We start from the raw sequence: 15,102 nt of genomic DNA, 5'->3' as shown, positions 1-15,102 counted from the left end.
AAAACATGTTAAGATGAATTTTAATAATTTTATTTTTTTTCAAAATGAAACTTTGTTATTTAAAAAAAAATCTAAACAATGTCAATTTAGTGGGTTTTTTTTTTCATTTTAATTTTTTAAATAAAAAATCTACTAAAACAACATTGTTTTAGAGTTAATTCAAATGACCTAGCAACCTAACCTTTAAAATATGTTTGTTTTTATATTTAAAAAATACTTTTAAAAAATTATTAATTTTTTTATTTTAAATTAATTTTTTATAATTTTAAACACGTTGATATTAAAAATAAATTTATTTTAAAAAAACATTATTTTAATATATTTTAAAATAAGCAATCTAAAACAAACCATTTCTATAGATATCATAAAAACTATCCATCCTATGATATAGATAATATCAAATTTACGCTACTAGTAGTGCTTTCAAAACAAAACTTTGGAATTGTGCTCTTTTTTTTTTTTAATTTTATTATTACCCATGTGTGAGCAAGAAGAAACCACGAATCAATTGCTCATTCACTGCAATAATGTTGTACAGAGGAAGTGATATGGGTATGTCTCTGAAGAGGGTAGGAGAGGTGTATTTATGGAGAATTGGCAATAAAAGCAGACTGCCTCCAAGACAGACCCCTTTCGACTTTCCAACTTATGACTTTATGCATCAAAAAACGTCAAAGACACTTGCCTTACCAACTGTATGTTACTTTCACGGTTTCACATGGTAAACTAAAATTTACTTCCGGAATCTTGACTAGTTTATTCTACAAGAATTCAATTGTGCCTTTGTTTTTCTCAGCACCGATACCTTCATTCATTATAAAGATGTAAAACAGTCAATAAAAATTGTTCCAGCCTAGTTAAAGGACCATATTCATCCATAAAACTGGGGTGGAGTTAGGTGTTCAATTGCACTCCTTCACTGACAGAAAGAATAAATACAGCCATTCTCTCCTGACCCAACATGCCATACCACCATATTTGACAACATAGTAGAAGTACCGATCAAAGATGAAAATATTCTAAGATGAGACACCAAAAGACTATAACACAATCTAGAGTTGTCAGTTCCTGTACACAGCTAAATGTATGTAATACAGTACGGAGCGAGTAGCAGTTAGATAGTATAATTACCATCAGTCAAAGCTGCATCAGGGGTGGTTCCTGAAGAACCCAATAAAGCAGGCTTCCTTAAACAGTACTGTTCAAACCTCTGCCTTGCATATTCCATGTAGTCAAAGTCAATTTCGTTTACATGTTCCTGTAAAATTAAAAACAGTTTCAGAGGACATCAGTGGTGAATATACAGAATGCATGTGTACAATTCCCAGAATTTCTGAATGGCATGCACTGTATGCAGCATAAGCAATGCAGTTAAAACTAAAATCTAATTCCTGTACATAGTTCAAGCCATCATACATATCTGAAGTTGTTGTAAGAAAGTCTAGGTTCTGATTAACAACTGAAGATCAGAAAGCATACCGATATTATCCCCCATAATCCCCAAAAAAGATGGCTCGCAAGCTTATACTTCTCAACATTTTCAAGTAGCTGCTCCAATTCAATGTCACTCGGTAGACCATCTGCATCAAAAACCAATGGTTTGCCAAACCAGTGATAATAAAACAATTTTTAATTTGAGGTTTTCAGATGAGTTTCAGTTGACACGCGACGCTCAGTCATGACTGCTTGATTTAATACAAATGAATCCACTTTTGACCTCCACTAAGAGTGAGAAATTAAGAATTCAATAAATCATTAATGAAATATTCTTAGGAGATGTAGAGTTTCTTGATATTCGACATGCAAATGCAATTTCGGTTCTCATTGATGAAGATTACCAAGCAATAATAGATTTGTTTTCTGAACTTGTTTAGAACGACATTTTCAACAACTAATCTATTTGTATCTCACATGACATCCCTGAAGTTAAAAAAGCTAACAGTGGGAGAACAAAAAAAAAATGGTAATCATTGTAAAAGATTAATACCTGAGGAACTCAGATATATGTGAAGAAATCTTTGACGCTCCTCCAAACCTATTGTCAGGCTCAGAGATCAAGAAAACGCCTTGACAATAAAGGAAAATGAAAGCAAAGAAACATTAAGGACATTAGTGTAAGGTCACGCACCAGGGTATTTACTATAGTCCAAAATATGGGGTGTATCTGTATGATAGTCAGCAGTCATCTCACAGAAGTGGTTTGCTATATCAAAGGCAATAGGGTTGTAACTTGCATACTCATAGTCCTGGGAAAAGAACAGGCATAAATCAACGAAAAATAATTAATCCTGCATTATGTAAAAGAAAATCATGAAAGAATCAATTCAAACCACTTAATTTGCGCAATTGAAGATAAGGAAAATTTCTATATTATCTCAATCTATCTATTATATATATATATATATATATATATAAAAACTTTATTAATAGACTAGAAAAAATGTAAAAGGGAGGATAACATCTTGAATCCGCTAATAATTACGTACAACCATTGATGTCCCAATGCAACAAAGAACAAGTTAAGCCCAAGTCAACTTCCATCCATAAACAGTCTTCAATACATGATGACTTCACAATTCACAAACTTTTGATCTATCATCCAGAAGTTGGAGGAACAAGGATAACCTAAGCATCTAGGTCATTTGAAATCTCTTCAAATTCATTTTACTACGCATTAAGAAGAATAAGTTTGCAATGCATTAAAAAGAGAAAGTCACACTTTAGCACATAGAAAGCACACAGAGAAAGCATCAAGAACAGCTACAGGATCAAAGGATAGGAATAATACACATCAAAACCAGAAATCTACAGCAAAAGGGAAAAGTAAGAATACCCAAAAGATCTTATTGGATCTTTATAAAGAATGCCATCAGGTAACATATTCATAAAATGCTTTATCTATCAAATAAAAAGAGAACTTACAATTATAGTTATTGATCTTGTCTCTTCATCAATCATTACATTGCCATATTGTAAATCATTATGGCAAAACCCTATACTTTGATCTCCTGAGAATTCCTTTTCAATTAAGGAAATTTCATCCTCAATGGAATCCAAGCGAAAGTCTTTAGCTTCTTCTGGAGTACACAAACTCTTAGCTGTTTTGAGCCAATTTCTGAAGAAACAACAGAGAAAATAACTAATTGAAGCTATTAAAAGCAAAGAATATATAAAGAGGGTGACATATGCAACCTTCATTTTCCTTTATAACGAAAAAGGAGTTAGAAAAGAAAATAAAAGAAAACAACCGCAATCTGTGCCACAGAGAGACATCCTTTGGACCTGGCATCTCAAGACCGTGAAACTCCTTCATTTTAGCTGCTATAAGAGCAGATATATCTGGATCATGCAAATCAGAAGCTGATAGTGTCTGAAATTCATATGGAAATGTAGGAAATGTTTGGTTAAGGAGGGGAAAAGTTATGATCAAACACATTAACTTCCGATTTATATTAAAAGGCAAACTATGGTTTATTAACCAGCACTTGTTCCTCCTGTTTTTCCTGGTAGAAGATACACGATTTCAATAATTAATTTAGCATGTCTGTATTTGAGCAGTAGACACCAACACAATATTTTCAAACAAATATTAGAAGTGCAAATTGAAGTTGAATAAACTATCAAAAAACACTAATAATAAAATTGAAGTTGTATTAGATTCCTTTAAGACCGATCATTTGATTAACTCAACTGCCAATCTCTTAAATCAAGAGAATTTTATAAAACAGCATGCATTCAAGATTCATGATAGCAAAGATACAGAAATAGGTGAACGTCAAAGTACCCGTGCATGGATGAACTCTTCAATCCGTCCATTTGAGAACCGCCCAAGTAAACGAGGTCCCTGCCCTTGCTTCGACATGAACTCAAACGTAAGAATCTCAGTGTCTCGATCAAAAAACACCTCCACTCCTTCACCATAGATCCTGACTACAACCTTACACGACATATTATGTGCCTTTGTCGGCCACTTTATTTGGAAAACCTCATTGGTCATTGCACCCTTTAAAGGGATCACCTGCAATGAATTTGCATCATCAATATCTTCCCACTTGGATGCCAACGATTTCAACATCTCCTTTGCCTCTCCTGGTATCCTATATTCTTTATTGTTTACAGGATTTTCTACAGGACCCATTGCCAAAAATCTCCACACAAAAGACCCTAACCAAATAAAAACCACTCCAGCAAACCAAGTTTATTAACGGGAAAACGTCTGATCTGAAAACACAAAGAAAGAAACAACCCAAATTACCAAGGGCAATTAACTTCCTTTTCAAGACCCATGTTCATGAAATCGTCCCCACCACACATATAATGTATAAAACATTATTTAACATTAAAAAAAAAAAAAAAAAAAACAACAACAACAAAAGAGGATAAACTTTTCAATCAGACTTCTCTTCACACATGCACGAGCCAACAGCACACGAATTCAAGAAAATTTGATCCACATTAAACTTAAAAAACCAAATTGAGAAGGCATAAAAAATGATGTTTTTTCATGTCAAACGTTACTTTGAAGCGCGGCATGACCTCCTAGACAAACGCACTTAGGTCTCTGTTGATGCACAAGCTGTAGACTAGAAAAACAAATACAAAATTCCATGTTTAAGCCTATAAACAATATAATTACCAGACTTTCAACAGATTATAATCTCTTCTTTACAACCAGAAAATCAATGTTTCAATCAACTTGTCTTTAAAATCATCAATCAATCAATCAATTAAACCCTCTTTTTAGTAATCTAATCGTTGCTACACCATACTATAATTCGTGCAAAGATTGTTTAACAGATAATTAAAAAAATAGCAAATCAACTAAAACAGAATTCACCTTTTAATCGATTATTTTTCTTTCTATGGTAAGTTAATGCATACGAACAGTAGACAATCGCAGTGGAGAGAACCGGAGAGGAAGAAAAATGATGTGTTTCGTGCTCTAATATTTCAGTTATAAATAAATCAGTAGAATTGAGCAGAATTGCGGAAGAATTACAGGGGAGGGAGGGATAATGGTTTATAAAATATAAAAAGAAAATGTTTAAGGGAAGATTGAATTTGAGCCATTGGATTATTTCGAGTCCCGAGACAACCAGGGTACTGTTTTGGATTTTTTAATATAAAAAATATTTTTTTAAGGTATTTTTTTTTATAGATTCATGCGTGTAGGTATAAAAAATAAAAAAATAATAATAAATATTATTTTAATATATTTTTAAATTATACAGTTCACCTGAAGATCAAATACATATTAATGATTAATGATATGGAATTAGGTTTTAAGTTATATTTGTTTGTGCATTTAACCTTAATTATTATTTTTTTCAGACACATTTATGTAATGTTTGGTTATCTATATATATATATATAATCACAGCTCATTGCCCTAATTTTTCTCTTTTTTTTTCTTCTCTTTCTTTATCTTCCCGTGTCTAACATTGTTCAGCTATTTGCCTTTTACTTTATGCTTTAACTAAATTTTCTTTATTTTTTCTATTTATTTCATTATTTAATTTTAATTTTATTTTTTTATAATTAGTTATTAAAAATATTAGAATTTATGATAATTTAGGGGTTTTAATATGAATATATTTAAATATTTTTAAAATAAATATTTAAATCTGCTAATTTAATCAATTAAGTGTTTCTTTTCTTATTATAAAAAAATAAATTAATATTCATGCAAAATCACTATTCTTTGCATTCTCTTGCATTGACATAGTAGTTTATTTAAAATTTAATATTTTTCACATGATTTGTTTGTAAGTAATATCAAGTAGAAAGCATAGTTTTCAAGCATTGTTTCTCTTATACATATACTAGGACATTGTTCCTCAATTAAATATCTAGAAATGATTAAGTATAATTTAATCAACATATTTATGATATACATATAGATATGAATTGAAATAAGTTTTGATTTTGATGAATTGACATGTATTTTTAAATTAATTTTACTTGATATGAATTAATATATATGTTTTGAATTGATTTCTAATGCATGTTATATAATATAATATTTGTTAATAATTTACCCTGTCATTTAAAAAAATCTGACTCCGCATTACTGGCTAGGAGTCAAGTCACTCAAGGTCTAGATATCATTCTCCAAAGCTTAGTTGAGTTTTGTAATTATATTTAGATCAAGTATCATGTAAATGTTGATATTTGTGTTAATAGAAGCTTTTGTTAGTAAAATTATTAAATCTAAGTAGTGGGTCATGAATATTTGAACATCAAATCTTTATACATTGATTCAAATCAGAAAATTAAGATCATATCAGTTAGTCTAAAGTTGCTTTGAGAGATGCATGCATGCCCCCATTAATCCAGAGCCTCTGCAAGAGTTGGGAATTTTAACACACACGATTAATTTAATTTGAGAGCTACTCTGTATATATATACTTTTCTTCCATTGTTCTTGACATTTACTCTCATGAAATGATGATCAGTTAATGTGTTACGTACAATCAAGTTTTACATGGTTGTTTCTGCCTTTTTTCAAAGGGCATGACAGGATCTCTACTGGGATTTCACATCCCCTCAACCCTAAAATTAAGTCCCTAAAAGTATTAATGTAACAAAAAGAAGAAAAAAAAAAAGATAATCACCCAAATTAAACAAAGTGATCAGCCCTTCGTCCCCCAGAAACCAGGCCACCCTCCAATCGGATAGCAGAAGATTTTGTCTTGCCCTTGATTCTCTTGCTCTCGAACTTTTCCCGTAACCTCCATCAACAGTTTCATAACTTACCAATTCATTTGCACCAAAGATCAACTCTATAAACCTTCAGCAGAAGGATCAGAAGGTATTAATCTCAATCGTTAGAATTATTACAGAAACATTGCCTTACCTTTCTGATCAAATCCTGACGAAGAATAAGCTTAGTTCTGGTCCATTGTTTCCGTCAGGATTCAACATATAATAGGTCTCTGAGTCTTTGGACCCTGCCACACGTTCAAAGAATGCCCGCATGTACGTTAATTCTCCATCTGCAGGCTGATCTGCTCCATCTCCTGTAGGTATTACACCAGCTCCCATTGAAACAACACGCAAGGTTTGCATTACATTTAAATCTTCATCGGTTGGCTCTCTCTTGACCGCATAACCACACTTTCTACCATTACAAAACAATGTCCATATCGGCTCGTCCTCAATCTTGGTCTTATCATTTGCCTTCTTCTCACATTCTAAGGCAATCCTAACAAGCCCCACTCCCATGTCTTGAAGGAGTTTTCCTGTGGGAATTGTGAGTTCAAGCAGTAAAATTGGTAGGGACCCGGGGCTTTCTTGGATGGCAAGGCTAACCCTGGCTTTCCGGTGCCCAAACAGGGTTCCGGTCATGCGGGTCCCACCAACGTGCCCGTCATGGAGGCGGTTTCCGTGGAGCGAGACGGGGATCTTGCATGCTGGAGTGATGATAGGGAATGACCGGAAAACAGCCCGGACACGGCGGAATATCTTATTGTGCTTTGATGAACCTTTCTTGCCATTTGGTTGATGGAGGGAGATAGCAGGCTGGATTGGAGACATTGGGTTCGTCATTCCAGAAGATGGGGAGGTTGGGGGTGATGGAAAGGTCGATGGCGACGGGGACCGAGTCTGTACTGGAGTGAGAGGATATGGTGGGGTTGATGGCGGGGTTGGCATGATGGAGGCTTGTAAGTCCTTGGTGGGCTTAATTTGGTAGGCTTAGTGGCGGTGACGGTGGTGAAGAATAGAGTTGAGGCATGCACGTTCAACTAAGGTAGTTTGTTCTTGATTTTCTATATATTTCCGTAAGGAAGAGTTGAGACTTTCTTCAGTTTTTGTTGTTATATTACAATTGATTTATGGTTAAGAATTTCTAGTTCTGTAATTACCCTAAAGATAGTTTGATAGTTGTAGTTCTTGGGATCGACTGCTGGCAAAGATCTGATGCTTCCTTGAAGCCATTGAATAAATAGGCTAATCTGGTAGTTCTTTTAGCTGAACAACTTGAAAACTTTGCTGCTTTTGCCAGCGAAATTATCATATAATGAATGATGAAGTGGTTAAAACTTTTACTTGTTTGTTGATTTTACCAAATATATCTCTAATTCTACCCTAACCTAATTTAAAATAAATAAATAAATAAGAAGTTAATTACATCCATGTTAGATAGGATAGTTGCCAAATTCGAGGAAGAACTCGAAAAAAAAAAATTAGGTTCATGGTTTCTCGATAAATTTAGATCAATTATTTTTATTAAAAAATATTATTTTATTTTTTTCTAAAATAAATTATTATAATTAACATTGTCATCAAGTATAAATTGAGTTTTGTCAAGTTACTACATGTGACTAAATTATTATTCAGTTTAAAATTTAATTTACATTAGATTTCAAATCTTAAAATTTTTAAATCAAATATCGGAAGTCTTGAAGATTTAAATATTTACCAAAAAAATGTTTTGAACTGGACAGTGTTATCTTGAAGATTTTGTTGTGTATGCAGAAACACTTGGAATGCTTAATTAAAGCAAAATCTGGCCTGTTAAAAGCAGAAAAATAATAATAATAAGACGAGGAAGAGAGAATTTGAACTGAGTTTAGCTGTTTGAGTCTGAAGGCTATATTTTAAAAATAATAAAAATAAAAATAAAAATTGCAGTACCCTTACTCTGTTGCTTTTTATCATCTATACAGTTACCCTCAGGAATCTTGTTTTTATTTTTATTATTTTTGGTTTGGCTGGCCTTATGGCTGACAATTGCATTAATAAATTCACAAAAAACAGAAGTCAAAATAAATTTAAAACGTAAAAAGAAAAAAGAAAGACAATGTCCTTGATGGAAAAAAGCTTTTGAAATGTCTATTCTTTTCGTATTGTTTTACTGAGTCGGAGGGAAAAAAACAAGAGGATTCCGGCCGTGAACAAATCAATGTCCTTTCTTTAAAAAATCTTGAATTCGAACATCTCATGAAAGCCAATACAACTTGATTTAAGTTGAAGACACAGATGGATACTTACAGCATGCAGTGAAGAAGACGGACAAGTCTCAAAGACATGGATCAGTAATTTGCTAGACTGAGAGTAAACAAGAACAACAAATGCATTAGCTTGTATGTCACTGCTTACTGAATCCATCTGTATATGCACCTACCAAAACTGAGCTGAGTGGATGCAGCAAGTTATCCGACCTAGCACCTAACCATGCATACTAATTATACATAAATCCCTGGTATATACATATGAGATAAGCACTTCAAGAGGATCTTTCAAGCTTTTTTAGATGAGTACAATACTTATTTAAGGATTGTTGGCTTCGTCCTACTTTTGAAAAACATTACTATAAACTTAGAAAATCTTCTCTCAGGATTTCTTCACATATGCTTGCCTGGATTTGCTCTTATCTGTCGATATCCATGACCAAGGATTGGAACCTCAGCATCACCTCGGAAACTTGGATAGGAAGGGAGATCGTGGCCTTGAGGCTCGTTCCAGCGGCAATTTAGGGGTTTTGTTTCTCTGGAAATTCCTTGCTTGGAATTTACTGGTGCGGAGACAGGAAAATCTCGTATGTTTAGGTCCATCTTACAGAACATGAGATTTGCAATGGCTCTGTCAATGGCGTTGGTCTCCATTTCGATTGTCGTCTTTCCACCAGACCTGAACATGAAGCTCACTTTCTTATCAAGATGGCTCGATTACCAATGCATTATACAAGGACATATGCAGTGAAGTAAATGGAACTCAACAGATGCTTGATCACCCAAATACCACTGATGTGATGCATTTGTTTTTGTTTGCAGAGATTTAAATGGGAGTTGGCACTTTATGTAATTACTTCCAGATGCTATTAATGTTGAATCCTAATTGATATGAGAGCAACATGAAAGTGGTATATGTGAAGATAGCTAATGTCAACCATTTACCAAAAAAGTTCAGGGTACGCTTACCGATTAACAGCTGATACATATATAACAAATTCTCAGGATCAGTTGGAGACTAACAGAGATAAGAGCTCTGGTCATCAACCCATTTCCAGATATACTTCTATTTTGATTGTCAGTACTTGACAGCAAATCAGTTTACGAGAACAACCTTAAAATATTGAGGCCTTAAATTATAATGAGATAAGCATTCTAATTAAAAAAAAAAAAAGTGGGATAAGCATAGAAAGATTATAAGCATTAGGCAAATATTGTGCAAGTACCCCATTTTCTCATCTTCACCAGTACCCGGTGTTTCCATGGACAGGTCTCCATTTTGGTCCTGTTTTATTGGATGTTGCTTTGAATTGCTGGCCAGCCGGTACAAGGCATCACGAAAGCAAATTCTAGTCTTATCATTTAACTGAAAAGAAAAAAAAAATCATTAGGATTTGGTTTTGCTTGTTAAAAAAAGGGGGCTCTTAGGATGTTGTGTTATACCTGGGCCATAACCATTTCAAGCTCCTGTAGCGCAGATTGTTGAAGAGATGTTTCCTCGTCAACAAGTCCAATCATACTATCATGCTCAGAAGGGACCAAGACATTAACCAGCGATGCCTAGAAAAAACATTACCATGATTAGTTGAACTTGCAAGTCTCACAAACTAAAAATCTTCATTGGATAGGCATCTGTCCATGCATTTCTCTCTACTCTCTCGCTATTCGTCACAGGCAGTATGTGTATATAGATGAAAGCAGAATGCTACCTAAGATCTACTGTTATGCAAAAAAGGGACAACCGACATATAAGGTTATTAATTTTCCAGACTACACCAGAAAAAGTTTTTAGAAATTCAACCCATTGTTCAATGGCATGGGTGTTTGGAGTCGATGTAGGCTAAGCATGTTTTGAGAAAGGAGTTTCTTGAAGGAAATATAAGCCAAGTGTATAAATATAGCTAGTACCAGTATATGAGCAAACAAAACATGATGAAACAAATGTTGACTCATACAAAAAATTGATGAAATAAAATTTCCAAAAGAATATAGAAAGCATGCTATGGTCATAACCAATTAGTATTTATATCACAATTAGCTGAGATGATGGCAGGCCTAAGACACTGAGGCCTTGACTGGCCCCATTCTCATCTGATGGGCATAATTTGCAGGTGATTGTGTCTAATTTTCATGTCTGGAGACACACTGGTGTGACAACAAACAACAAAATCTAGGTCAGGTCTAAACAAGGCTGGAGCCTAATTCCACGTGCCTGTGGTTTCTTTGATGATGTTTCGTCCAAATATGTCCATGATAGGTGCATGAAATTAGACTCCACCCTTGTGCCTGTGGTTTCTTTGATGATGTCTCGTCCAAATATGTCCATGATAGGTGCATGAAATTAGACTCCACCCTTGTGAATTTAAACGCCCCCTATGTTCAGGATACAACAAACAAATTTTACATAGAATGTATCCCAGCAACAAGCAGAGCTGAATTCTCTGTGTTGCCAAAGACGAAAGTAAAAGAAGTCATTCTCCTAGAATGATTAAAATGGATATCTTCATAAGCAAGAAATGAAAGAACCTAGTCAATATTATTGTTAAGATAGGCGAAGGAAAAGGGAAAAAAAAAAAAAAAACAATATTTTTTCTAAACCCAAATCAAAAAGCTCATACAGAACTATGGATTAAATTGTGCTAGGTCCACAGAGAATAAAAAAATGTGCATATGCATGTATACCTACAACAATAAAACCCTCTCTTCATCCAAGAAACAAGTACAGGCACAGGGCTAGGGTCTTTAAAGCTTATCAAAGATTTAGTATGAACCATGAATTTCATTATAGGAAATTTGTGAAAAAGATATGGCCAATCATTGAATTAAAGGTAATAAAGAGATGGAAAATCTCACCTTTACCAGTGCCAAATCCTTTTGGTCTGAGTTGCATTGATTGAAGTGTGAAGCAGCAACTTCACCTTCCTCCCAACTTAATGATGGAGAAAATGCATGTGTTTTGAGATACTTTGAGCTTCCCATGCCATGTGCATCATTCGAGATACTTTGCAAATCTGACATTGTGTCTGTGAAGCGATTGTCAGCAGATGCCATGCCACATTCTGCTTCAGCAGAAAAGCAAAACGAGCCGTTAAGATTTTCATTCCTGGGTAGATCCTCGAGAAAGGAACTCCTGCAACAAATGGAAATGAGAAAATATTAATAAGATTAACAAGGAAGCATCATATTTCATAGAAATAACAACCACATGTAGGGAGATGTTGGGCACCCCATGGATATTGAATGGCTCTATTATGTCACATGTAGCTCTGCAGGCACAAGAGATTGCCATATAATGAAGGTGGCACAAAGATAGGTGCCATCACCGCAAATACTGGTATAATCCATTTGTAGGAACCAGGAATTCTAACCATTTTGTCATGATGGATAGTAGTGTTTTAGCGCACACAACTAAGGGAGCATTCGATTTCCATGGGGTGTCCGAGCATGCTGCTAATCAATATGACAAGCTACAGCACATTTGATTCTACATGATTTCTTAAAGGCATTAAATTAATCCCAGAAGTTACGCTTGTACAGGAAAAATTCATCCAGCTGTTCGATTTCTGAAAGATCATCAAGCTGGTAATCTGGCTGGTCACATGAAAGAGCAGTCTGGGGAAGTGACTCTTCAGATAATCTTCCACTGATGCTTGAACCACTTGACTGATCTTTACCATTGTAGAAACTTTCAACTTCTTTGCTCAAAATTTCACCATTGAATTTGAGTTCTTCCCCAGTCAATTTTGAATCCATAAGAAAGCGTTTGTTAGAAAACTCGTGACTTTCTGATGCATCTGCACACCATTTCGACCAACTCTCTGGTGATGGAAGCCTATCATATACTTCTCGATCCTCTGGAACCACAAAATCATCAATACCACTTCCAGAATACCACTCCATGAGATTTTATCTGCATAAAAAAGAAAAGAAAACAATCCTCATTTGTCAAAAAAGGTACCATAAAGATAAAAAAAAATCTAATAAAAGTAGAAAAGCCAAACAATACAAACAGTTCATATCTAATTCAATATCAAAGAGTACACCTAATTTTATTACTAAATCCAAGATTTTGAACACAATCACAAACAATTGCGAAGAACTTGTTTTATCAAACAATACAAGCCTGAATCTTTAACTTCATCAGTTAAGTGGAGCTGCAGGTTCTACCTTAAAACTAGAAATAAGCAAGTGAACTGCAACTAATGATTTTGATTATTCCAGTTCCTTTCACTTCCCACCAACCAAAAACTTAAAAACTGATAGAATATCAACACATAGACAAAGTATCATAATTTATCAACCAAACAGAACAACCAAGACCACATAGCATAAAAATCAACCCAAAGACCTCAAAAAAAAAAAATCATAATCCACCAACAAATTGAAGAGGCTTAAAGTAATTATACTAAAGAATTCAAACTTCAAATCATGAGTAAGAATCATATAAATACAATCAACAAAACAAAGAGAAAAATTTTGAAAATCAAACAAAAGTAATCACCCACAAACACATATTCATCATAACATGCATAAATATCTCACAAGCCAAAGACTAGAACTTTGACACTATAAACCGAACTAAATATACACAACAAGCATCAAAAGAAGAAGAAGAAAACCTTGAGATTGTTGGGTGGTGCGTTTTGATTAAGAGAATGACCAAGACCCAGTTGCTAATATAGAGAAATGAAGCAGCCCAGATGATAAGAACAGCAAAGAAACGATAAAAAAAATACAAACTTTGATGGAGTTTTTTGTTGCCTTGGAAAAAGATTAGTGCTTTTCGCTAGATGTAAAACAGAGGCGGCCCTGTTTTCCTTTGCAGCACCTTATAGTAATATAGTTTGCAGAGTAGGGAGAGAGAAAGTGAGGCTAACTTGTGTAGAGAGAGAAAGTGAGTAGTGGCTGAAAACTTAAGTTGAGATTTGTGGCTGAGAACCTCCATCAAAATCTGTACTCTCATTGGTCCACGTATCAGAATCTGGACCCACCAAATTAGAAATCATGGTCCTGGTGTTCTGCTTGTGATGCGTCCAAGTAAAGTAATCCCCTTTGAAGACTTTTCCTTTCTCGAGCAAAAATAGTTAAATACCCTTCTTTTTTAATAAGAGGCCAAAGCTCTCTACCTGCAATGGTGGACGTGGCTAGCTTGGTCGTTTGCGTGGATGGCTTCCAGTGACCCCACGTATCGCTTCCCTGATGGGCTTTTGGGGGTACACGTGGCAACATGCAATGTCTTTGATCTTGACACGTTGCATTGAGCAGGGATCTAGTACAGTGTTAGCTGGTGTCAAGGATGGGTGAGTTGCCTTTAGTACAAGAAGACAAGAGCCACAGAGTTTCTGCAGTTTGTGTGGTTCCGAGGTTTTGACAAACTCCGGGGACTTGTATGATGATGATGATGCAAATTGTCCCAGGTTGTTGTAAGAAAATTGGGATTGGACCGAAATGGCACCGACTAATATTTATTTGTTGGTGTCCAGGTGAAATGTTCCTCCAAAACCTCATGTTCATTTATTGTGCTGCGGTTGAGCATTTATCCTTCTCGCTACCACTTTGTGATGCTATCCATATTTGGATTCTTGAAATTTATTTCTCCAATATAGTAATTAGGGTTCGTGTTTTATTGCTCAATATTAGAGTAATTCTTTTCATCACGGTAAATTTAAAAATTAAGTTTTTCTTTAATTATGACAAACATGTTTTCAACACATATATAATAATAAAATTTTAGAATACATGTTAAATATATATTCAAAACTACAATTGATATTAGATTAAAAGTTGTATCATGCATACTAATAATATAAAATATATATGTTTGAATTAAAACTTGAAAGAATATTTGTTTATTGAAATACTTTAAAATAATAAAATTTTTATTGTTGTCAAAAATAAATTATTTATCTTTAAAGGTTCATTGCTCCTTATTTTGTGCCAGTAGAATGTTTGTAATAATCTTCACAACAACTAGAATAATTTCTATTATTAACAATTTTGATTAACCACCATAAATCCATAATTAAACCTGAATTTTTTAGTCCTAAATCTAAAGTTTTTTAGCTGAAAAAATTATTCAAGTTTGTGAAAAATGTTTCTAGAATAGACTATTAAGGTCTTTACATTCATCATTTTTTAACAAAATGAA

General features: G+C 34.0%; 3 protein-coding genes across 5 annotated transcripts; all 3 read right to left on the bottom strand.

Annotated features, from left to right (window-relative positions):
* Window positions 1–832: 832 nt before the first annotated feature.
* LOC118053918 (probable choline kinase 2) lies at window positions 833–5,023 on the bottom strand. 3 transcript variants are annotated; one of them, XR_012169722.1, is made up of 9 exons: window positions 4,838–5,023; window positions 3,785–4,221; window positions 3,249–3,370; window positions 2,923–3,115; window positions 2,129–2,246; window positions 1,988–2,035; window positions 1,480–1,580; window positions 1,005–1,258; window positions 833–936 (listed from the first exon to the last, which is right to left on the bottom strand). XR_012169722.1 is itself a non-coding variant. In XM_073408776.1 (9 exons), exons 3-9 carry the CDS (start codon window positions 4,136–4,138, stop codon window positions 1,115–1,117), a joined length of 1,080 nt encoding a protein of 359 aa, XP_073264877.1. In that variant the 5' UTR covers window positions 4,139–4,221; window positions 4,519–4,583; window positions 4,838–5,023; the 3' UTR covers window positions 833–1,114. The 3 variants fall into 3 exon arrangements, 2 of the variants coding, with proteins under 2 accessions (XP_073264877.1, XP_034921209.1); XM_073408776.1 differs by adding an exon at window positions 4,519–4,583 and having other exon boundaries at window positions 833–1,258; XM_035065318.2 differs by having other exon boundaries at window positions 833–1,258.
* Window positions 5,024–6,864: 1,841 nt separating this feature from the next.
* On the bottom strand, window positions 6,865–7,626 carry LOC118053982 (protein MIZU-KUSSEI 1). The gene has a single exon (XM_035065414.2). It carries the CDS (start codon window positions 7,546–7,548, stop codon window positions 6,865–6,867), a length of 684 nt encoding a protein of 227 aa, XP_034921305.2. The 5' UTR covers window positions 7,549–7,626.
* A 1,432-nt stretch (window positions 7,627–9,058) lies between these two features.
* LOC118053917 (protein LNK3) lies at window positions 9,059–13,811 on the bottom strand. Its single transcript, XM_035065317.2, has 6 exons — window positions 13,574–13,811; window positions 12,490–12,864; window positions 11,808–12,084; window positions 10,398–10,514; window positions 10,181–10,320; window positions 9,059–9,633 (listed from the first exon to the last, which is right to left on the bottom strand). The coding sequence occupies exons 2-6, from the start codon at window positions 12,852–12,854 to the stop codon at window positions 9,348–9,350; spliced, it is 1,185 nt and encodes a 394-aa protein (XP_034921208.1). The 5' UTR covers window positions 12,855–12,864; window positions 13,574–13,811; the 3' UTR covers window positions 9,059–9,347.
* Between the last annotated feature and the right edge of the window lie 1,291 nt (window positions 13,812–15,102).

This window comes from Populus alba, chromosome 1 (assembly GCF_005239225.2).
Source record: "Populus alba chromosome 1, ASM523922v2, whole genome shotgun sequence".
Classification (NCBI taxonomy): Eukaryota; Viridiplantae; Streptophyta; class Magnoliopsida; order Malpighiales; family Salicaceae; genus Populus; species Populus alba.
Note: the sequence above shows the minus strand (reverse complement) of the source record. Positions and strands in the feature narration are given on the sequence as shown.